The 24414-nt window shown below is 36.2% G+C and overlaps 2 protein-coding genes across 3 annotated transcripts in view; one reads left to right on the forward strand and one right to left on the reverse strand.

The window, feature by feature from the left end:
- Positions 1 to 8616, forward strand: part of VRK2 (VRK serine/threonine kinase 2) — a 48890-nt gene extending 40274 nt beyond the window's left edge. The window contains exons 12-14 of one of the 2 annotated variants that reach the window (XM_072409508.1): positions 4512 to 4622; positions 5601 to 5741; positions 7830 to 8616. In XM_072409508.1, the coding sequence (XP_072265609.1) occupies positions 4512 to 4622; positions 5601 to 5741; positions 7830 to 8030 (453 nt within the window). In that variant the 3' untranslated portion in view covers positions 8031 to 8616. The remainder of the gene's footprint in view (positions 1 to 4511; positions 4623 to 5600; positions 5742 to 7829) is intronic. The other variant, XM_072409509.1, reaches the window with a different exon arrangement.
- The window catches only part of FANCL (FA complementation group L), a 55496-nt gene continuing 38828 nt past the window's right edge, over positions 7747 to 24414 (reverse strand). The window contains exons 9-14 of the mRNA XM_072409511.1: positions 22829 to 22912; positions 22378 to 22423; positions 21176 to 21257; positions 15448 to 15564; positions 12423 to 12494; positions 7747 to 8117 (exon numbers count right to left, since the gene is read on the reverse strand). Coding sequence (XP_072265612.1) covers positions 8082 to 8117; positions 12423 to 12494; positions 15448 to 15564; positions 21176 to 21257; positions 22378 to 22423; positions 22829 to 22912 — 437 coding nt within the window. The 3' untranslated portion in view covers positions 7747 to 8081. The remainder of the gene's footprint in view (positions 8118 to 12422; positions 12495 to 15447; positions 15565 to 21175; positions 21258 to 22377; positions 22424 to 22828; positions 22913 to 24414) is intronic.

Below are 24414 nucleotides of genomic sequence, written 5' to 3' on the forward strand. Positions count from 1 at the left end.
TTATTGTAGCAGGGGACGCAAAGTCCAATAGAGTCACAAAGCATGTAAAAGTGAAGATGGAATACAACCAATATTGTTAAACATTTTGTTGAAGAGGAGGAAATATAACCTAGCAAGGGAACTGATTTTTTTTTTTAAGTGTAGTTTTAGTAGGCTGAGATTCATTATTCTAAAGGTTCTCAAAGTGCCTTTTCCGAACATGTCAGTGATATATACAGATATATATATACATTTATGTACAGATTTATACACGTTTGCAGTTATTTGTTTTATCACTAATATAATTTTTTGCCTGTTTGATTCCCATTTCATTTGTCACTTTTTAACGGTCTGCAAAAAAATATATATATGTGTGTGTTTGTGTTTAAAGTGCTACATTTTTTATTTGTAGTTTTAAATAGTTTGCCTACTACAAATATTTATTTCTCCCTGTAACTCTTAGAGATCTTTTTCCTGATCCCTTGCCCCCTTTCCCAAAGAGTATTGGTCCCTTTCACTCTTTTATTGTCAGTATCTCAGCAATGGCAACCTTTTGTGTACAGGTTTCTTTTAAAGGGCCAGTCAGCTCAAAAGGTATGCTGGGCCAGCCTCTGTATTCTTGTAAGTCCAATAGCAAGATATCCTTGCCTTAGGTCCCAAATTTAATTCTTTGACAATTTATTTTCTTTTATAAATGTATTTTTAATAAATTGAATATATATGTGTGTGTGTGTGTGTATATATATATATATATATATATATATATATATATATGTCCAGACTTGTCAATTTTATCCATGGATGTACATCTTGATACAATAGGCAATTTTTCCTTCTTTGCACAGAAAAACAATGTTCTGTTTAGTATAACCTCTGCATATGTATAGCAAATACCATAGTGTACCCAAACTGTGCCTGATAGATCCGATTCTAAACAACTGAGAGTTTTGGGAAAAGGGAAAGTTGGAGACCAAATAATAGCCACAGATATGGTACAGTTCTAGGAAATCGCCATATGGAAACTTTACTCATGGATCACAAAAAACCTCAAGGGGATGAAACTCCATTTCTGCTCCAAGAATTTTGGGGTGCAAGTTCAAATAATGCATGATAAAGATCCTTGATTTTTGCCCCTACAGGTTTTCCCCTCTACATCAGTGGGTAATTGGTTCAAAGGATCAACTATTTTGTATGGGTATGAGTACTACCTAGCTGTTTAGCCCAGGATACTTCTATTTGCTCATATTTTGTCCTTATAGCCTGAAAACTTTTTTTTTTATGACCAGAGTGTATTAAAGTTTAGATGCCCCACATGTTTTACAAGTTTATCGTCCGTTAATATGACAATAATTTTAGGATTATTTTGTTTAACATCAGTGGGTGTGAAAACTTAGAACACAAACAGCTGTGTATTTCTAGTTCTCTGATATTTCTATTAAACCTTTTTTACAGTTTATGGTAAAACAAAACTGCAAATGGCCACAGACCATTATCTTCCTGTATGCACAACATATTTGCCATTATGGCAGATTGACTCGTCAAATGGAAGTCCTCCAGTGCTGCAGGGTTTCTCTCTGACCATTGCACTTCTTCAGCTTTACCAGGTTCTGGGTATTCAGCCATGTTTATTGGCGAGGTCATGACAACCTAACCCCCACACATACGCATGTGAATAACTTTATGCCAGCAAAGAATGGTGCTGAGCCTGAGCTGTGTATGTGTGGGCTAGTGCACACTGAAAGGAGATCTGACAAGCAGGCAGAACGATATTTGCATATATTTGATATTTGAAGTCATGAATACAAACTTATTATTTGTGTCTTCTGTTTCTGCCTGGTATGATTGATACTGTAACTCGAATATTGGTAATAATGGAAAAAAATCAACCATTGGTATCATTGTACCAAACAGATCAAAGGTGACAGTTGTAGCTTCTTTTTTTATTTTGCATAGATTTTACAACATTTGTATACCCAAACATACATAAAACAGCAGCAGCATAACCAAAGAAGAGAAAAAACATAAAAGAATATAGGACAATGCCTGAATAACAGACATAGACATACGCAGATACACACAGAACAGGGATGGTGTAAACTGTGTCACCATAATTACAGACATAATGAACAGAAATCCCGTTTTTAAGGATCAGTGCCTTGAACACCCTGAATTAATACACTTTGTTAGTAATGTACCATGTAGAGTACTGGAATTTCAAATAAATGGCGTCTCGTTCAGATACTGCCAGTGCTTTGTCAATAATTGCATGCCACTTAATCAAAAAATGGGTGACTGTGGAGTCATTTCCTTGTTCCGCTTCCAGCAATTCCCTGTACAGAATTTTTAACAGGGCAGGTTTAATTTCAGATACTAGGGGCGGGAAACATTTCCAAGTAGTCCGCCAATAAGGTTTTCCCATATTGGTGTATTTGCGTAATATATATTGGGTGTATTGTCCACTTTGGTAAGGATTATTTATTTTTCAAAAATTGTGGATACAATATCCTGGAGAAATCTGGTTTGATTAAATCCCCGACTGAATTCAGACCTTTAGTGGCCCATATGTGGAAAGTTTTATGAGCCTGCCCTTGTGGGAATCCCGGATTACCATGAATCAGTAGATATCGGGAGAATGAGATTGGAAGTTTCATCCTCTTCCTAACATCCTTCCAAGTGATAATTGTATCCCTAAGCAAGCTGTAGCATTTTGATTGAACAAACCACATTCAAAACTGACCTTTTCTTTATTTATTTTTGTTTGCAAACCTCTACACACATGGTTGAAGTATATTGGTTACTGATACATCTCTGCTATTCCATAAACTCAATCTATTTATGACTTAGCATGATTTCTTCCTGGATCAGCTCCTATGTTACTAGATTTTAGGCTAATTTAATGTCCATTGAGGTGTCAGAAGCAGAAAAAATGTGCAGCAAACTGCACTGCTTAACCAGGAAGATGAAGTTTAAATTTGGAGACAACATATTTGTAATGCTAGGTAGGCAATAGTGTTTGATATTCTACTAGATCTGTTTCTTTTTGTTTTACTGTATAAAATAGGACATTGTGTTTTACTAAACAAAACTGTCGCCTACATACAAACAACATTTACCAGTTACAGCAAGAAACAATACAACAACATACAAAGGTGCCTTCACTATTTATTCTGATTTCACACGTGGTCATAGCAGTCTTGTTAGGAATACACTAAAAAGCTTAGCTTGCATGAAATGTTTAGTCATCTCCACAAGATGCTTGAAACCCAAAATCACCAATATGACAAAATTGCCCTGGAAACATTTGTGGCTGTCCATAGAACAAAAGTATGAAGAGGTTAAGGTTACATTTTTGCAAGCAGCAGGATCTTCTACATAATTTTCTTACCAAGTGTCCAGGTGGGTCCAAAAGAAGAAAAAAAAGGGATTTTTTGTGTAGTATATACAAAACTCCCACTGATCACAAATGCTCTGTCCCCCAAGATGGCATGAAGAGTCTATGCCTCTAGTTGCTAGCTCCTCGGAGTAGCAACTGTTCAAGTTACACATAATGCCATAATATAGTGCTTAAAAATGTAGGTACCTGATTTGGTATAAGTAAACTTAGTTGTCCATAAAGTAATCCTGTTCCATATTGTCTAACTGTAGCTACATGTTAGCATGAACTTAGTTTGGAAATACTTTTTTTAAATCTTTGGTAACCGGCTGAAAAAGCCAACATTTATCCTAAAATTAATTCAGTCACCAACCCCATATACCAAACACAGCAGCAAAATGAAAGCACATTACATATACACAGAATTAACACGTTAAAGTGGAATTTGCAGGACATGTTTTTTGTTGTTTTCTAACATTCTTCCATTTTGATCAACGAATAAGAAAGTATATCTGAAAAGGTGTGTTAGCTTGAATTGAAATGTATTCCTAAACTGCATTAAACAAGGTTTGGAAATAGGGACACATAAAAAAGGTTCCTTCTGTTTGAACATATACTGGATAGGATGTAATGTATAGTAGCTAATATAGTTTTTCCGAATAATCCAGTAATATTTTGTTTGCACACTGTAAAGAGCTGAGGAATTTTTCTGAGTCTTGAAGTTAATTATTTTTGTTCTTTTGTTATGTTTTGTAGATGATTGAATTATTTTAAAACTAGGTATACTCTTCTTAACAGTAAACTAATGTCTGCTTCTCCCCCCCCCCCTTTTTTTGCCTTGAAACTCTCCCTTTCCTTTCTTCTGCCATTTATCTGTTCTCCTGACATGAATATCCTGTTTAAGAGAACCACAAGGACATTTGTCATGTCTGCTAGTTGTATGTAGTCATGTGATCATGCACTGATCATGCCTTTGAACTAGTATATAAGCTGTGTGCAAAGTTTTGAGAGTTGCGTGTGTTACGTGCTCCACCAGCGCTGTAAACAGAAGCCATGGGGAGAGGGGCAGCTGATCGGTGATCAGTAGGAGACTGCCTTAACACACACTTGTAATTCAGTTTCACATTTAAAGCAATTTGTCTTTCTATTTTATATATAGCCCGAAGTGCCAAAACCGCAGTGGAATAAAACAAGTGATGTAGAAGAGCACAAAATACAGCGGAAAATCTTGTACTCTCCGAAACCACGTGCAATACAAAGAACACCAAAGGTAGAATGCGGTCATGTAATGTATAAATGGTGTGTCAGCCATAAAACTGGCTTGTTCTCTCTTTTGTGATTTAGGCAATTCTTAGTGCCAGGATTCCCAGCTCTGTTCATTTGCCACAGCCAGTAAAAGGGATCTTTCTCTTTATTTTACTTTATTAGGAGCTGATAGTCCCTCACCCTATAGTGGGCAGAATGAGACAAAAAGTTGAAGGATATGGCAACTTTAAAACTGACATTGTGAACAAATATATCCTCCAGTAGAACTGGTATTTTTGTATGCTCGAATATTTGTGTGTAAATATATATGTATATAATAGAATGATATTTTAATTGTCCTAAGGCACAGCCTGTCACCTATTTTCTCAGCTTTACCCCTAGTGATTACTGTAACTGTGCCACAACCTGTATACACTACTAAATAATATTTTTATAAATGCATTATTCCTGAGCCAGTATCTAAGTTCAGAAAGTAAATGCAAAACTGTAAAGTTCTTCAAGTTAATGCCAGACTTCGGCAAGGAAAGAAAGATAAAAGCCAGGGGGAATGTTTTGATCTATTAAAGAGGTAAATACATGTGTGTTGCAGTAACACATTATTTATCCTACCTGCTCCAGTGAATGATAGAGAACCAACAAAGACACCAATCATTCTATAGTCTGAGAACACAGGAAAGGTTTGAGTTCCTGACAAGATGCACAAGTATTTTTTCACTGTACAAATATAATAAAAAAAAAACATTTATTGGTATATTTAACAGGCCAAAATGCAGCAAATAAAAGGAATTCACTATTTAGGTTCACATACATTTTAAATCTGGTGTGCACAGAGCTGCAGGAGGGTAACATAAAGGCAAGACAGTTATTTAATGCATGTATTCATTCAGAATATCTATGTTATTAAATTGGAGTATTTTATCTGCCTACCTGCTTCAACTCGTATTGGAAAGCCTTTTCCCATAGTATGTTTTATTTTATTCAGCAGGTTAAGAAAGGAAATGGAGTAGAGTTGGTCAACGGCCATGATGAACATAGGACGCGTTTTGCTGGCCATGAGAACTACGAAAAAACTAGCACAGTGCAGCAAACAAGGCCATTTGATGTGGGTGTTCATGAACCAATGGTAAGCCTCACTAAGCACATAATTGCATTTTATTTACTTGTATACAATACAATTCCACCAACAAAACCTGTGCCAAGTATCCCATAATGGGGGTCAACACTGGGGCCTGGATCCTAGGAAAGATTCAGGGTGCAGGAGCTCCACCAAAAACCACTGGGAAAGTATGGAAGTATGTGTCCTAACTGTCCACCTATGCCTAATGGTCTCTCTCAGTAGATTCGGTGCATACTCCGTGGAATTTGAGAACTCAAATGAGCATGTTGGTCTAGTGTCCAGCAATATCAGTTTGCGGTCCTAGGATCAGGACACTACCTTATTTATTCTCCCATCGTTTGTATGGGTTTCCTTCCACATTCCAAAAATATAAACATACTGTTTTTTTTGCTGTCTTGTTAAAATTGACCTGAGACTGCAGGAGTTATTAGACTAAGTTATTAGTACCAAAAGCAGGTTGATGATATCTCATTTAAACCCCCTGCAGGGTCTGCAGATTCTCACTTTAACCAGAGTGCTCTCCTCATGTGGATTGTCCCATGTGGAATATAAAACAAGATGCTTCCAACCATTTTATCAGTGAATAAACAAATGCTTTTTGTAGAGATCACGCTTAAGGCATTTCAGCTTTTGTGCCATGGTTTGGCACAGTCAAATCCAGTATATCCAGCAAAAACTTAAATTTAAGAGGGCTTCCAACTACTCATTGGTTGATAGGAAAAAGCTGAGGCTGCTAGTGGTAGAAAGGATTATTTAGGGCTGCCCTTAAAGTTTTTTTTGTTTTGTTGTTGCTTACCAATGTCCGTTCCTCCTGTCCATCACCTAGACAGAGAGGGTTCCTGTGTATCTTTGATGAATAAGAAATTCTCTCTCACTCAGCTTCACTCAGATCTCCAATTACCTTTTTATTTCTGAAACCGAATTCTTGCGGTTCAACAATAAACTTAATGATGAATTTTTAAAAACAGGCTAATTTTTCTCACTAAATAGTGTCTGCATAACATTCTGGGTCTGTCCATAGTGGAATACGGTAGAACCCACAGAAGGCTGCTTATGTCTTGAGACAGGGAAGATTGTCTAAAGGCCCCATCCCACCCCAATATTCAGGGCCTGTTTATAAATGTGTTTTTTTTGTGTTTGTAAATTGTCGTGTTTTTTTGTCAGTAGCAAAACTCATTGCAACACATTGTACACCTGTGAGCAATAGATCACCTTACAAAAAAACAAACAATGAATCGCGGTGCTTTGTGTTGTGAAAAATAAGTTAGGTGCATTTCTTCTGTCCATATGCATTCCTAAGAACTGGGCTGCCTTAATGTTACACATATTGTAGCCACAGAGACTTTGCCAACTGGTAATATGCCCTTAGAATTTTCAGATCAATATGTACCACCCATAAGGGGAATTACTTTGGAGCTGTCTATGTGGAATCTAAGATAGTTGTGTTAGTGGCAATTGCTTAAGTTCAGATCAACCTCCACAGCAGTCCTTGAACAGAAAATGTGCTGAGGATGGGTACCCATGTTACTGAATTGTAAAAAGGTCAAAATAATGAACAATGTACTTTGTCATAATAAGTAGTTGGAATATTCTTTGTTGAAGTATATGTCAACCCTAACAGGGTAGGATTGTTCAGCCCCTCCCGGTTCTTATTTTGGTCTTCATCCATTGAGGATGAGGAGCGGGAAAGATTTTCTCTAGTTTAGGAAAAAAAATTGGGTAAGGCGGATATCAGTTTCTAGCAGTTTCAGACCAGAATATGTACTGTGTGGTCAGTCCCAACAAGAAATTTGAAGAGTTATCGTAATCATTTTTTTCAGTATATGTAGGTTCTTTACATTTTGGGAATGTGCATGTATTATTGCAGAAATGTACTGTATATATTTTATTCTTGCCTTGACATATGTTTTAAGTTGCACCTGTGAACATATGTTATATGCAGCATTTAACACCTACTGGGAATTTCAGTCATTCATTCATATACTTCAAATAATAAGGCCAGGACCACATGTACAGCATTGTAACATCTTTAATGTAGTATATTATATCATACACAAATGGGCAGAATCATATTAACCATTTTTTTTTATTCAGGGAGCAGTCAACGTTCGCAAAAACTACAGAGGCGTCAGCAGAAATCCAAGCTGTCAAAATGATGAGACGTACTGGGAGGAAATGGAGGCTTCCTCAGATAACCCTAATTCTCAACAACATGGTTGGAAAGACATCTCTAAATTTGGACTCACAGTTCCAGTCCTTTTACTAATGATCTACTTTGCAATACATGCCTTGTAATAACATCAATCAAAATTGTCCTGCTTGTCCAGTGGAGTGGGAATGCCAGCTTCAGAATGTTTTGTTAATTAGCTTCAGGGTGATAGGCTACAAAACAAGAATATTTTTATAGAAATATGGAGTCATTGACACTAATCATGGTTTTATATCGTAGCATTAAAGTAACATTTAGTTTTTTATACACATTTATACACATCTGCTTGATGAAAATATATACTTACTAGCATATGCTATGTTTACAGGTAAACTAAATTACCAGAGTCTCATAAATCTTCTACATCTCAATGATCTTTGACGTCATCATCGACATTTTTTAAAATTCTATCTATGACAATCTATGACACCAGCCAGTTGAGGGCTCAAACATTTGGAGAGCTGACCTAAACACCCATAAATTTTTTTACCAGAGGTATTCTGAATGTAGAAGACGGGATAGTAGGAAGAATGCTTGGGAAAACAAGATTTTACTAAGGATCGACTAACTTACAGTGAACTGTTTCAACTTTTGCTTTTTTTCTCAGGAACTGTTTAATAGATTTAATTTGGATTTAATTTTACATCTTTCAATAAAAATTTAGTGATCAAAGGTTTCTGGTGATCACTTTGTTTAGGTACTCCTTGTTATATGATGGCAAAGATCTTTCTCTTTTTCTCTGTGCTATTGCATTTCCACATTGACCGCAAGTGCCCCTTTTAGTTTACACAGTGATCAACCGCAGAAAATCTGGACAGAGAAATGCCACAAAACCATGATTGGCGTACGAAACACAAAATGGCTGTAATGATTTTAAAATGAAACATTCGAAGGAAGGTGGGTTAGCCTTAATAATAGATTGTGCTTCTGTGATATTGGCCACACACAAGTTTAGTTTCAGGGAGATGATCAATTCAGACTTGAACTGAGAGAGGGAGCGATATCGCACACAGCCTGTGATACTACAAAAAATGAAGCACAGCCTACAAATGTCGGGGTATATTTCTGTAATTGCAGCCTAACAATGCAAGTACAAACAATACTCCCCCCATAGAAACAAAGTAGATATAAACCCAAACTTTGAATTTTATTTGTAAGAATGTGATATTGATGTATTAAATGATTGGTGTTTTTAGAAATAAAATACTTTTTATCTTTTTTTAATGTTTTATAAATTTAAATATTTATTACACAACCAATAAGTGTGATCAAGCATGTGAAAGTCACATCAAAATCTCACTAAAAGTCACATCAAAACTCACTAAAACAGTTCATAAAACTATTAACCTGTCATGGGCATTGACATTAGGGGATGGCTGTTAACCCCCCTCCCAGCGTTATAATTCTGTCCATATTTCAATGCAAAAAGCATTACATTTTTTTTTGTATGGAAATGTATTTTACATTGTAGTCTATATTTCCATATGATATACATATATATCTCTATATATATATCTCTCTCTCTATATATATATATATATATATATATATATATATATAATTATATTCTATAATTATATAAAGATTTCTTTGTATTGGACTCAATACAGCTAATTTGTATTGAACCCAATACAAAGTTATTTGAATTTCCCAGCAATCCTCCCACCCATACTGACACAACCCGGGAAACTTCAGAAAACGTCTCTGCAGTTTGCGGCCGAAGATCCAAGAGACAACACCTGTCCCCAAGACCTGCAGGGACCAGCAGGACGCTGGGGGAAGACAACAGAGCAAGGTAAGTGGGTTTTTTTTAATTATTTTTAGCGACCCCGAGTGTGACTCGGGATTACCTCTTTTCAGGAAAAATCCACCCGAGTCACTCGGGATTACCGCTAGGGGGGTTAAAATACTAACAGCTGGCTCTTGAAGCCAAGATGGTGATGTGGGGATAGGCATTCAGAGGCAGTTTAGAAGAGAAAGGGAATACAAAAGAGCATAAATAATATGGGCAAGAAGGCCCAAAAGGTAAGGAGAGAATAAAGGATTTGTGTCAAGTTTCTCCTCATCTTCCCCATGAACCATACTAATATTGGTTTTGTTAGCATTTTTGTGTTCACATCAGTTTTGGCAACAAGCTATATTTCTAGCAAATATAAATGTTTTCAGTTTTGTGTAAGATAACCTTGGTCAATATGTTTTTGATCTCTAGGAATTGTGGGCAAGGTTTTCTCTCATTCTGTTCTGGAGATAATATTTTCACCATGATACAAAGGGGAAATTTTAAACATAACCACAAATGCCAATAAAAACCCCATGGGGTTCAAGCCTTCCTTTACAAATGTTAAATTTGTAATTTTACTAAAATTGTATTATTTTTGTTGCATTTCACCCTTTGTCTGCAAAGTGAGGGGAAATTTCCCAATGAGGCAGCTGTATAAACCTGTCCCCGATTGTAACACAACTCCATTTTAGCCGAAACAAAGTTTTAGTTGAAGATAAAATAATAAGAAAATGTGATAATTGAATTGTAGCATGAGGGACCCTGCCATTTCTACTTCTACAATAGGTAGCAAAGTCCTACTCCTTAAAAAAAAAAAAAAAAAATTAAGTCCTGAGGAGATGCAAATACAGAATTGGAGTGGCATGTCACAAAAAGCAGTGTAACTGCAAAAACCTGGCATATTGATTTGTTTACAGACCTGACAGGGTTTCTTTATTTACATGCTACCTAACCCATATGAATCAGTGCAATCTCCACAAATAAACTAAGAGCCTACCAGTTTGCCATTAGGTGATTTTTTTCTTGTTTGGGGGGCAGGGAGGAGAGGGGGAGCCATGGGGTCAAGCTTTCTTTTGGTGGTGATAGAAAACCTATTTTTAATCTAATATAATGATAAAGTGGCAGTTTTAAAACAACTAATTTTAATGTATGCACAAACTATTTTCTGTGACAACCAATTTGTTATGTTGCTGGTTAGTACCGTGTTTCCCCGAAAATAAGACACTGTCTTATATTATTTTTTTCTCCAAGAAATGCCCTAGGGCTTATTTTCAGGTAGGGCTTATATTTTGAGAAGAACAAACCGCAAAAAAATTAACATTTATTTCAAACGTTATCACATTCTGTGACATCATGGTAACTCTGTAAGTAAGCTGTGTCCTCCCTCTTCTAACCTCCCCCCCACCCACCAATCAGTCCTGCATCACTGTGCTCTGGAAGAGAGATGGGACAGTCTTATCCACGCTGTTCTCCCTTCACTCCCCCCAGCACAATCAGCTCTGCACTGCACTGGAGGAGAGGTGTGGCATCCTCAGCGTCCTCTCTTTTCTCCTCCCCCCACCACGATCATTTGAGAAGGAGAGATGTAACAGGCTCAGTGTGCCCTCCCTTCACATCTCTCTCTACAATCATCAGCTCTGCCCCCGGAGAAGTGATGGATTGTGTGAGCCTGGAATACTCGTACGTACGGGGTAGTGATGTTGTGACAGTCCTGCACTCATGTGACAGTCTGTGATGTCCTTTACTTCCTCCCCCACCACTATGTACAGTATGTGCTGAAGATATTCTACGGTATTAAGCTAGGGCTTACTTTCGGGGAAGGGCTTATATTTCGAGCTTGCTGGAAAACAGCCAAAAATCCTGCTAGGGCTTACTTTCGGGGGGGTGTCTTATTTTCGGGGAAACACGGTAATAAAGGTATATACATTATCAAAAATTAGAGAAAAAATATTTTTGGATAAAAATTGTAAAAATAATAACTAGTAGAAGAAGATCTACAGCGGGGTCAGCAAACCCAGGCCTCTAGGCCAGAAATGACCTAGGCGGTAGTTTGTTCCAGCCTAACGTCCCCTGGCCGATCTGGCCTAATGCTGGCCGGCAACCCGCAGCAGAGCCGGAACAAACTACCGGCTCAAGCCTCCGTGTGGTGGCTTCCTCCACAAAGCATACGGAGGAGAGGGAATGTTCCCTATTTACCCTGGCGGCAAAAGTATTAACGCCAGCCGCGGTAAATATTTCCTCTCCTACGTATGCAATGCGGAGACGACGGGTCTCCTTTCAAGGGCGGTCCCTCTCCTCTGTATGCATTGCGGAGGGTGGGGATTTCTCCTCAGGGGGCATTCCTGGTGGGGAGCGGAGCCATTAGGGCAGGACTCAAGAGAGAGTCCGGCCTAGTGTGCTACTACCTACCCCTGAAATGGTCTAGTGGCCAAAAAAGTTTGCTGACCTCTGATCTACAGTATTCTGCACCAAACAAAGTGTGTGCGCAATGTTCTTACACTTTATCAATGATGTCAAACTGGAAGCACGGACGGAGCGGCAGCTCACTCCAATCACTCTTTTATTAAATAAACAACATTTTACAGATGGATTATTTCTTTTGTTTTTCAAATTTCTTTGATGTATTTATTTATTTATTTTTTTTGCATGAAGATGAGATAAAAGGAAGTCACTAATATAAACATAGAAATCAACTTACCTTGCTGCAGTAAGGACATTCTCCATATATAATATTAAAGCTCTGTCTGCTTGAGGGCAATGAGTTTAACCACTGAAGAACAACAAAATAAGAATGTTTAACACAAATAATGTCACAATTTCAACAGTAAACATTAAAAATGTATTGAACACCGGATGTCCGAGAACATCCATACAAGTTTTCTTTTTTTTACGTTTAAAGCATGCATTAAGCAATAACACCACAGCTATAGGAACAGAAAGGTTTAGTCTTGAGACGTTTTTCTTATCAGTTGGAGTTTTCTGCAGAATAATTGACTAAAATAATTGATCTAAGACCAAAATATTTTTTCTTGGTTCAATCACAACAGAAAAGAAGATGGTAAATCTTTTGGACAATTGTCACTGAAACATGTTTCCACACTGAAAGAATTTACCTTATCCCCTGTTCCAGCGACAGTAGTCACAAGACTAAAAGAGTTAAAAAGGGGCTAAATTCATAAGAAGAGAGAAGAAAAGGAAGACGGCGGCACCATGCTATGAAATGGGGGATAGGTCAATAGAATGAATTTTACTCACCTATCCCTATTCTATCACAGGGTGGGGACTTTCTTTTCTTCTTCCACCTTATGCTTTCCAGCCATGTCGATTGGCAGTGCTGGGATGACATAACTCTTGAACAAGGAACATGCTGAGTAGCTCACCAAAATTTGACATCTTGGTGGCGAACAAGGTGGTAAGAACAGTTAATGCTAAATGGACATCTGTCCCTTTCGGCAATAACCTGCTTTCAAAGGGAGACTTTAATTCCACTGTAAGCTACGTACACACATCATTTCCAGCAACAATCCTACAATGTCTATTGGACTTCTGTACATGGCTTTATTGTCTGCCATGTAGATACAGAAAAAACAACAACAGTTCTAGCTAAAAAAAACAAAAACCTTTTGGATTAAAATAAACTTTGAAGAACTTTTCAAGAATAGGAGTACCTTGTTTTGTGCATGTCCCTGTAATTATGGATATTATAATATGTTACAGACCTGGGCACCACCATCTTCAGCACCAGGCAAACTCACAATGGTCACTCAGATGTTGCTCTGTACTATTCCTAAGCTATAATTTACACTTAAAAGCACAATGAACAGCCATCTAGTTTATCAGATGACAGGACAGAAGCTAATAGAATCTTGTAAACAGAAGAGCATAATGCCAATAGTGACAGTTCTACCACTCTGCACCTATTGGAGTCAGCTTTGGCTACATCTTTGTGCACTTTATTATATTATATATAGAAGTGTTCTATGTTGATGCACAGATTATATGTGGACGACTTTGGAAGTGTTCTTTATCCTCTTACAGCAAAGTTTTAATTAAAAATTGAGGTACATTGACAAGGTTTCTTTAGGAAAAATGGTTGTCATTAAAAATATCCCTGCCTTAATCTGTTTGTTGAGCTTGTACTATGATGACGTTACACACATCTGTACTCCTATACTAGGATATCATAAGAGAAAGTTTACCCATAAATAGTCATCAAATAACATCAAAATGTCTACCACTTCCTCCTTTGGCTAGGTTCAGACCTACCATCCTGTGTTCAGATCAGGCCATCCATCCATGCGATGCATCACAGCACAGATCCATAATAAACCAGCATCTACAGGTTTGAAAGCTGGTGCCAGTTGGCAGTACCGTACCACTTACTGCCATCCCCATTAATTCTCCGTAGGGCTGCTGTGAGTAGAAACTACTTGTAGCACCTCACTCAAGGCAGCAGTTAGGTTGCATGAGGGAGCAGTAACCACACTACATCAAGTTTATTGTAAGGTTGTGTCACCTAATGCAGTAATTGGGTCAAAATCAGAAACGTTAAACATCATTGTAACCCATGTTTTGTATAAAAGGTAGTTTTTGTAGTAGTAAAGGTAGTAAAATTGTAGTTCTTTGTGTATATTATACATATCCATTTGATGTTAATACTGTTGATCATGATTCCCCATACATCTATGCCTAAAAAACTCAGGTAAACTAAAGGTAACAAGAAAATAAATGTAGGTGACTTCAGATAATAAATTGGGTGTTGTCCTCTTACTAATGTATAAAATTTATACAAATTAAAAAAATTGTTTTCTTATTGACTCTGAATTGCTGACTGACAGATAATAGAAGCCACTGAAGACTTCTCTTTTTATCTGTAGTTGTGCAACTTTAATATTCTTCATCCCAAAGGTAAATTAATAAACTAGATTTATCTTATGTGACATTAATTTAATGAATAAATACGTTTATTTAGTAACTATAGTAGTAACACTGCAGCAATCCTGGCTAGTTCTACACAAGAGGACAAACATGTTGAAACTAGATTTGTAATCTTCAAGTACTGTGTGCTCAGGCCTCAAGACATTTTGCAGAATACACACACAGGTCGTATTTGTTCTTGCTCACAAGTAGTCTATTGTCTATTGTCTCTACAAAAATAATAAAAATACAAATCCTACCCCTTATTTTGGAAGCCAAATAACCCATCAGTATGTGTTTGGCTTGTAGGAGCACATAAAATAATGCAGAAGGCACATACAAAACACAAGAAGAAACTCTCAGCAGATCTCTATAAAGCCAGAACAGCAAGGCAATAGTGCTAACCACTCAGCTACTGCCCTGCCTGGCTTCATCATGCGATTGGTATGTTTAATGACACTGGTCACTACTGGTAAATGGCTTGCTGGAAACGATCCACAATCTGCAGATGTTTAGAACAGCCCAGTCTCAGTTCTAAATCGTGTGTCTTAAGTGCACATTCCCAGAAAGATGCTGATTACATTTGTCAGGATGTGCCAACATGTCACACATCCTGATGAGTATATGCCATGAGCAGTAGGAAGGGGGTTAAGGACATTTTTCTTTTCCTACTCAATACATCAAGCTGTGCTTAAATTATTCACTTCAATGATGGTTCCTTGACAGAAGATACAACTAGTACACAACATCTTACCCTGATTACTTCCAGCTGCACAGATCTAATCTAAGCCATACCCAATGCTTACCTCATATAAACAGGCTTGGTGAAAGGGATGCCCACAGTGGGGGTCATCACACACCTGGTCTGGAATGGCAGAGTCCAGCCGGTATGCGTAGCATATTCCACATTCCATCCTAAAGTCCTAAAGAAGAAGAAAAATAAATTTTCTTGTAAAAAGATCCAATTTAATGAAAGTTTAATACCATAAAAATGAGTAGAGTTTGGATTGAGAGGCAACGATCTGGACAAAGAGTCAAAGCAGATATAAAAACATACAACACATGCTAATTATTGTATACAACATAAACACAAAGTATGTATTTGTTAATATATACATAAATATATTTTAATGCAAACAATGAACCTGAATAGGCCTCTGTCCCTATACATCAGAGCTCAGATTGGCAGAGGAAGGGGCAGCACAAAAAGTTGAGGTTTAGTATTCATGTACTAACAAAGAAAATACTAACGTGAGGAGACAGTAGAGTGGTGTAAGGATGGGTACATCAGTCTGCTTCTTGTAGGTAACGGGGGATTAGTTCTGCTTTAACATTGGAGAACAGAACAGTAGTTTTGTACACAGGTTATACAATATAGAGAATCAGCTGGGAAATGTGTAATTCTGAATAATATTATCAGGATTTAATGTACGTTCTGCAAATCTGTTTTGGGTATTGAAGTGCCAAGAGAAGGAAAATGACTGTTGACCCCTCATGTCTGAGATGTATAGTGAATAATGTATACTTTGATACCTGCAGTTTACTTATTTGGATATAAATCTCCTGACTTGCTGGACTTTAAACAATACAACAAGTAATACGCTCAAATGATTTTCTAAATTGCAGAAAGGTTAGAAGCATAAAATATAACCTTCACAGACACTGTTGGAAATCCCCTATTTGTATTCAGGACAGTATGTGATCAGCGGTATTGGTATATTCATATAAGCACGTCTTTATTAAACTAATCCTTCCATATACTACAAATATTTTTTTAACGATATATAAGACTTACGTATATACTCGAATATAAACCAGGGCAATTTTTTGCCCTCAAAATGCCATTAGCAAAATAATCTTGGTTTATACGTGGTCACACCAGTCGATGGCACTGTGTCCCAATGAAAAATATGTAACAAACCTGCTGTTTTATGTTTAAGAGTTTTGTATATACTTTACATGTGGACACCACCAGCATTCTGCAGTGAATATGTAGAAATACTGCTGACTACAGAACTATAGGTCTGATTCAGCAGAGGATCTTGTGGAATGGTGCAGAGAGACCACTGTTTCCACATAGTGAGAAGCAGTACTTATGTGGAAACTACTCGCAGGAGAAAGTATTGTCAGGGGCAGTCTTTTTGAGGGCTGATAATGATTTACAATAACAACAGAAGCTGAGCATTTCATTATTTTTTTACACCCATTATTTTAATAAAAACTTCAGTTGGGCCTTAAAATACCATCATCTACATCTACAAAGGAGCATGAAAAAGGAACCTTTGATAAAAATGTAGGAATTGCTGAGTATCTTTATCTTTGTTTTATTTTTTATATCAACATATTTATGTCATATTTATAACTATTTCAGGCATCTACATTTCTTTATGAGAACGGAATATTTTTATTAGAAAATAACCATGTGACAAAATAACGAGCACAGTTAAAATGATCCCTGCAGTTCAGTTAATTGACCCCGTGATGTCCAGTATCATATGGTCTCCAAGAGACGTGCAGCTTGTTTTCTATGTCGGGGGTTCTACTGCACAAGTATTGATGGACACAGCAAGAAGCCAATCAGAACCGCTTATTGTGGCAGCTGAAAACAATTACTTTTGCTTGGTTATTTACATTGAGATTTCACAATATTGATTTATACATTAAGATTTTTAGGGAAACTGCAGTATAATCAAAATCAGAGCTGACAACACATAATGACAAGTGTGTAGAAATTTCCTAATACGAAAAATTAGGGAGCAGATGAGTTAGAAGGGGTTTATTGGCTTACATAGTGATTTGGTGCTGTATGCTTGGTGGAGAAGTGACAGATGATGGCAGATCTTTACTGATCTGGAGCTCTTCAGCAGCTGAGGCCGAGGCTCGTTCTAGCCAAGCCAATTCAAAAACATGGTCCAAACATTAAAACCAGAAATCCAAAATTATCAATATTTATGTAATGTCCATTCCAGTAATTGTGACCATTGTAGATGATGCTCGTGTCTAGCATGCTCTGTATGTGCAAAGTGTATATATTCCTCCATAAATCAATACTCAGACTGGAAGATGAAGGGGTACACCTAGGAGATAACTAGCTGTGCTGCATACATATATTGTCGATAGGAGTGGATGATTGTAAATCTCAAGATTAGATGGACAGATATGCAACACCCTTACCAAATAAACCAACCTCTATATAAGTATTTGATTGTGTATTCAGCATGGAAATAAGATTTATGTAGGAGGGGAAAAGTAAAGGTTTACTAATTTTATATGTTCACGTTTAAATTAGGAATTCTGTGTTTTCACATTTTAGATTCTTACTACTTAGGATGACCTAGGAAAAAACAAGTAATGAAACTGATATAATGACTGATATAAAAGAAAACCAGCAAAGAGATATTTTATAACACATAGTATAACACAAGAAATCTTAGTAGTAAATATACAAGTGTCATCCTACTCTCATATATAACAGTACCATCAATGAGTTGTACTTAGTAATAACTAACTCAGTAGTAGAATCTACATAGAAGTTTTTCCAGCCCTCCTTAAAATACAGCAACTCCAGAAGAGTACCTACATTCACCCAAGCTGCTGTATAGTTTGCATACATGTAATGAACACAAAAATGGCAAACAACACACAATTTATTACCCACGCCGAAGGTACAGTTGGAGGTGCAATGCACTACTCGATTATAGGTCAAAAAACGTTGATCTTAAGAAACATTGTAGTGTTACCTATTAATGGAGTGATTCAAGCAAGAATGACCTTATACCCCATCATCATACTTTCTGAAAGATCTTCCTGCTTATAGCAGACTTTACATATCTTAGGTATAGTAAAGCAACCATGGTGAAGGATCTCAGCCTAAAGCCTGAAGTGCTGGATGAAAGTGTGGTGCTAATCAGAGAATAAACACTGCACTTACAGCTTGCAAGTTAAACCGGAACTAAACTTTACCTCCCTTCGCTACCTCGATGGTGCCAATATTAGTCCTTTTCTGGGTCCAGAATCTTTGGCCAGCTTGATTACCCAGAAATGACTTAACACGTACAAGTTATTTTTATGTTATTCTTGCTCTAGATAAGATGGTGAACAGGTGGGACACAACATGTCTGTAGAAAAAACTGCCAGCTATAAATATTTTTGAAAATTTCGATAAATTGTATTAAATTTCATTTCTATTTATTGTTAAGTGAAGCCAAATGCCAACAGAAACTCTAACATGTATTTTGCAATTTGTCCTAATCACAATCACATGGCTTTATTCATATAAAAAAAAAACACATCTCAGAAAGAGAATGCTGCGAGTATGGCATTCAGTTCTCTCTTTATAATATTACTTGATAAGAGTCTTGATTAATGGTTCTACACCTTTTTTTTTATGCTGCCTGCATCCAATGTCCTAACCTGGGATTCTCTTATCTAATGCTGTTTGCCGTTTGGAACAAACACAGGGCAATCATTGTGAACGCAGCATGCAATCAAAGTGTAGGCGACTCTTTGCTAAGAGTCTCCTGTAATAACGTGATCTTTTGAGCCTGTGAGTGTATATATATATATATATATATATATATATATATATACACACACACACACACATTTTTATATTGTCATTTCACCCTGCATGTGATGATTTTTGCATGAAAAACTTTAAACCATATTTTTTGCTTTGTTAAAAAATAAAAGTTTCCATCCTGCCAATTCATTTCTATGATGACCAAGGTGAGTAACAAAAACATCCCCATTACATGTGAAGGGAAAGTGGTTTGTGTTACTATATCAGTAACTTGATAATTGTGTGCATTAAGTCCAATACCGATTCCTACAGGTCTGTGCAGTCATTTGTGCAGACATTTAGACACACAGCTTCATTTCTACAACAGGAAAATGAACATAACACTACAAAAATCGGAATTGTTAATATAATTTGTCTTTTTTTTTTTTTGCCTTTAAGGTCTATCTGTACCCACTGCACATATTAAAAAACATTTTAAAAAGTACTTACACTTCCATCCAAGAAGTTTCATATTGAGAAAGGGTTAAAGGAAACTTATGACTACTGCCAGCCATAATACAGATACTTTAAATTACATGTGCCACTGACAGCCTCTGGGGTAGAAGCAGATCTTTGTACACTGTGTTCCTAAGTATTTTGCGATCTGGGCTCTAAGTGCTCTAAAAGTAGAGGAGTTCCGTGGAAAATTGTAGGTTTCTCAACTCTTAATAAAAACAGTAAGACTTTAGAAATGACTTTAAAGTGTGATAGATTAGGTAAATATTGAGCATTTAAAGATAATGGTCGAAGAAAATTATTTGTTTGTTCTGAATGATAATTATTACTATATTATCGTTCTTGCACTGTACCCCCTGCTGGTTGCAGCTCAGCACATTACCTAAATGCACAATATTGGTTTTATGTTGATTTTGGAGAAGGAAGACTAAATTAAGGTATACTAAAGGGAAAGATATGGAATGGTAAAAATCTACATTAGTTTTATTATCTATTTGTTGAACAGCTAAAATATACAACTGTAAAAACAATTTGGGAATTGAATCCATTCTTCATTATTTTTCTACATTCTTCATACATTTCTTTATCATTCAAAAGTGTTATTTAGGAGAGAATGCGAGAGAGCTTGAGGGGAGGGGTGGTGCTGTCTGTAGATGCTTTCTAACTGAGATTAATAGAACCTAAAGGTAAGTGTAATGCTATTTTTCCATTTTTTATTTGTATTAATTTGTATTTATTTGTATTTAGTGTGTGTTATTTCACTGATACAACATCAGGAGACTCACATATATGTCCTGTTCCTTTGGAGTGCAAATGAACTTAAGATGACATGTGAATTGAAACTTGAGATCGAATGTCATAGCATTACATTCCAAAAGAAAACTTGTAAGTGGTTGTTATCCTATTAATGATACAAGATTGCAAATTCCACATTCCATCAAGTTTTCCAATTTACATATAGGTCAATTAATGTACCACATATACTCAAATATACACATGCTTTACCTACTTTTACCTAACAAAAAACAGGAAAACTACACTGACTTGAGTATACACCTAAAGCACACAATGTGTCTGTCACTCTAACATTCAAATCAGTAATATACAGGATTACCACCAGTAAAATTAATGTGAATACATATATCCACTGTGTATTATTTTTAAAACATTTATTTAAACAAATAACTAAAGTCACAAGGGCTTAGTCTAAATTATTTGTTATCATTTTTACAAGTTACCATATTTATTACTTTTTAGTTAATTATGATGGATCACTGTGCAGTTATGTCCTTTTGTAAAGTGTGCAACAAACTCCTAAAAACTAATACTAATAGTGCGCAGCAAGCGTTTGTTAAACACTTTACATGTGGACACAACACCATTTACTGTGTGACCTGAGTATAAATTGAGACTCTTTTTTTTTTTTAAAGTTCTTTTTACGTACAAAAAAACCTTGGTTTATACTACTACTCTAAATTCAACTTTAAAACTACAGATAAAAAGTTAGTAAGACTTACAGATTTCTCAAAATCAGTTCTTGATGGAAATTCTGTTTCTAACACGTCTTTCAGGTTTTGTAGCAAACCAGCTTCTGGATCCCTAGAACCAAAATAAGCAAGTCCACTTAGCAGAAGTAAAAACTGATATAATTCCAATGTAGCCAGATATATTTTTTTGGGTAAAGAGAATACAACTGAATATGAGGGCTAGTATATGTGGATTTTCAGAGGACAATGTTCAGAAGGCAAAAGGAATAGGGTTTTTCTTGCATACTACACTGATTTTAAAGAAATACAGTGATTTTTTTAAACATGGAAATCTTCTCAAAAATAAATTTATTGGGCATTTTGCCCACTTTACACATGTAAAACTGTAGAAAGTTTACATCCGGAATCCCTCGTTGAATCTGAATGAGATTTACTTTCCCTACTCCTTTAGTTGAAATTCAACTAAAGAGAGCCAGTGTTCTAATTTTTCTGGTCTCTTATCTCTTTATTTATTTGTCTGAAGCACAAAATCAGATCCACTGCTATGTTTATACACACCCAACTGAACCAAGCCATCGAAAAACCCCAAAACACTGGAGATGTGCACAGTATAATGCCATTCTGACCATTATTTGTACAATTCTATGTTTGTGGTTGTACTATGAGAAAAACCTGCAAATGAAAGGGATTTGCTAAGTTTTCTATAAATTCAGAAGGATGTATGACTGGAAGGGTACAGATCAACTGGTTACTAGATGCATGGGGGCGCACTACTATTGGCTAGTGTACACTGGACACAACTGAGTTTTCCCAGCACATCTGATTGCTTCATAACTGATAAAACATTTCTAGTAAGCAACTGATTTTTTTGGTCAGTAAGATGTAGAAAATTTAACTGGTATGCAAACCAGAACTTGTAGAGGTTCACTAGCTCAAGTTCAAGTCCGTGCAATTTGCATGAAATTTGCATGTTATATGGACAAAAGTAGCATTTACCATCATATATACCATCTATATTGCTTACAATTGGTTGGAAGCAGGTTTAACTTCAGATCTGATTGTTGATCAGACTGGAAGGTAATCTGTAAGTAAAGAGCGTGTACCAGCCCATAAAACACAGCACCTTTAAACCTAGGGTTCTAGAGTTTGGATAGCATCTGTTAGGGAAGTGGAGGACACTTTTTTTCAGTTATGAAAAGAAAAACCAATTCACAAACCCAAATTTTGCTTACCATAAATGCATGTTACTGTTGAGCTTTTCTTTTAAAGGCTGTACCACTAAAAGCAATGTCAAATAAAGTTAATACGATGACAAAACACGTTTAAATATACTTTTAGGACTTAGGCATACTCATTCAATGATTTAATACATAATTAATATTACAATGTTTCTAAAGTTCCTACTGCTGTTGGTGTCAGACTGGGGTTATCCAGTCCTATTCTGGTGACCATTGTCAACAAGACAAAAAGTGATTGGAGATCCAAAATTTTTGTTTTGTGGAATATTCATGTGGTTGAAACTTTATCTCTTTTGGCTATACATATATGTTAGGTAATATGTTAATATGTTATGTTTTGGCTATACATATAGGTTAGGTAATATATGTAATGTGGCTTTAATGTACATCAGTACACATGCAAAAAAAAAAAAAAAAAAGAAATTATATTTAAACAGTATCGCACCATGGTCAGCTCCAAGGAAGTAGCAATCTGGAAGCATGGTGGGGTGTCTTGGATCCACGTCAATGGTAATGGACACATTATTACCTGTTAACATAAGATTAGTTCAGATGAAGGCAGAGTCCTTACAGTGTGTTGTAGTGATTTAGAATTAAGTAAAACTATGAGGCATATCAATAAAGAGGTTGTTTACCAAAAAATGTGTTGTAAAGATTCACTGTGCTGTATCCCATATTTATAAAAAAGTGAAATTAGTTAGCATTTGCCATCCTGAAAATGGAGGCATAAGGTATAAATAAGGTATAAAGGAGATTAGAAGTGTTTGTTTCAAAAACCTTATTGCCACTTTTGTAAAGTTGTGAAAAGTTTTCTAGATATATTGCTAATTTTTAAATTAGTGATGACTAGATGGAAAAAGTGGTAATCATTAGTCTATTTAAGTAAATTAGACTTCTGAGCACAAATTTAGGATAATTACAATACATCTTTTAACTACTTTTATCAGCCTGATCACCACAGAAGAAAACCTGTTCCCAGATTTATTTTAAATATGGCTATGCAAAAATGGTAAACAGGTTTCTAAAATTATAACTAATTTATAGGCAGCATGGTGCAGTATTTCTTAGTGTGAGTGTATGATTATAATCATTTTGAAATTACCAAGGGTAGTCATTGTCTGCTATTCAATATTCAGCTGACCATTGCCCATATTGGTACTACACCAGAGGCTGTTTTCGGACCACAAAGTTTAAGGGCTAATCCACACTGGCAGTGAGGTTGCGTTTACTACTTCCACACACCCTGAAAAGCTGCTGCTCAGTAGCGTCTCCTCGTGGCAGTCCCATAAAGGAAGGAAAGGGCGTTATGGTTACGCCAGCTATCACATGTACAGACGCTGGTTCTTTTTGAATTACCAATGTCGTGCAAGTGATCGAGTGGCTGACAAGGTGCTGTGCAAAATTACCTAATGAAAATGAAGAGGCAGGTGTGAACCTGCCCTAAAAAAAAAAAAATTAAAAAAAATTTTTTTTAAAATAAATAATGTAGTATCAATGTTATGAATACTTACAAATTCTGAATAAGCAACAAACACTTTAACACAATCTATAAATTACCTCTGTAGCTATAGGCATTGCAGAGAAATTATTTTTCAATGCTCACAACAAAGACACTAAGATCTCAGCTATTTTATTATTATAACATATTTTGGGAAGCCTGACAACCATATAATGCAAACATACAGCTGTGTTTGTGTTTTTCTAAAACCAATGTGTTCACAGTACAAACAGCTAGAAGGGTCAAAGGATGGCTTGTTATGATGGTATCTTACTGTTTGGAAAAATGGGTAAATATTTATTGATCATGATCTGGGTACAAGTGCACTTTAACATATTTAACCAATGAAAATCCTAAGAGGAAAGTTTGTACAGATCTGAGTGGAGTATTAATAGCTAAACTGGGCTGACGGAAAGTGTAACAGCAGGTAGGCAGCACTATCAAAGAAAAACATAAGTACAATAATGCATGAATTGGGCCTGAATGTTTAGCTATATTTATTGGATGTGTAGGTGAAAGGAGAGTCTATTCAC

The sequence above is a fragment of the Pyxicephalus adspersus genome, chromosome 4, assembly GCF_032062135.1.
Source record: "Pyxicephalus adspersus chromosome 4, UCB_Pads_2.0, whole genome shotgun sequence".
NCBI classification, from domain to species: Eukaryota; Metazoa; Chordata; class Amphibia; order Anura; family Pyxicephalidae; genus Pyxicephalus; species Pyxicephalus adspersus.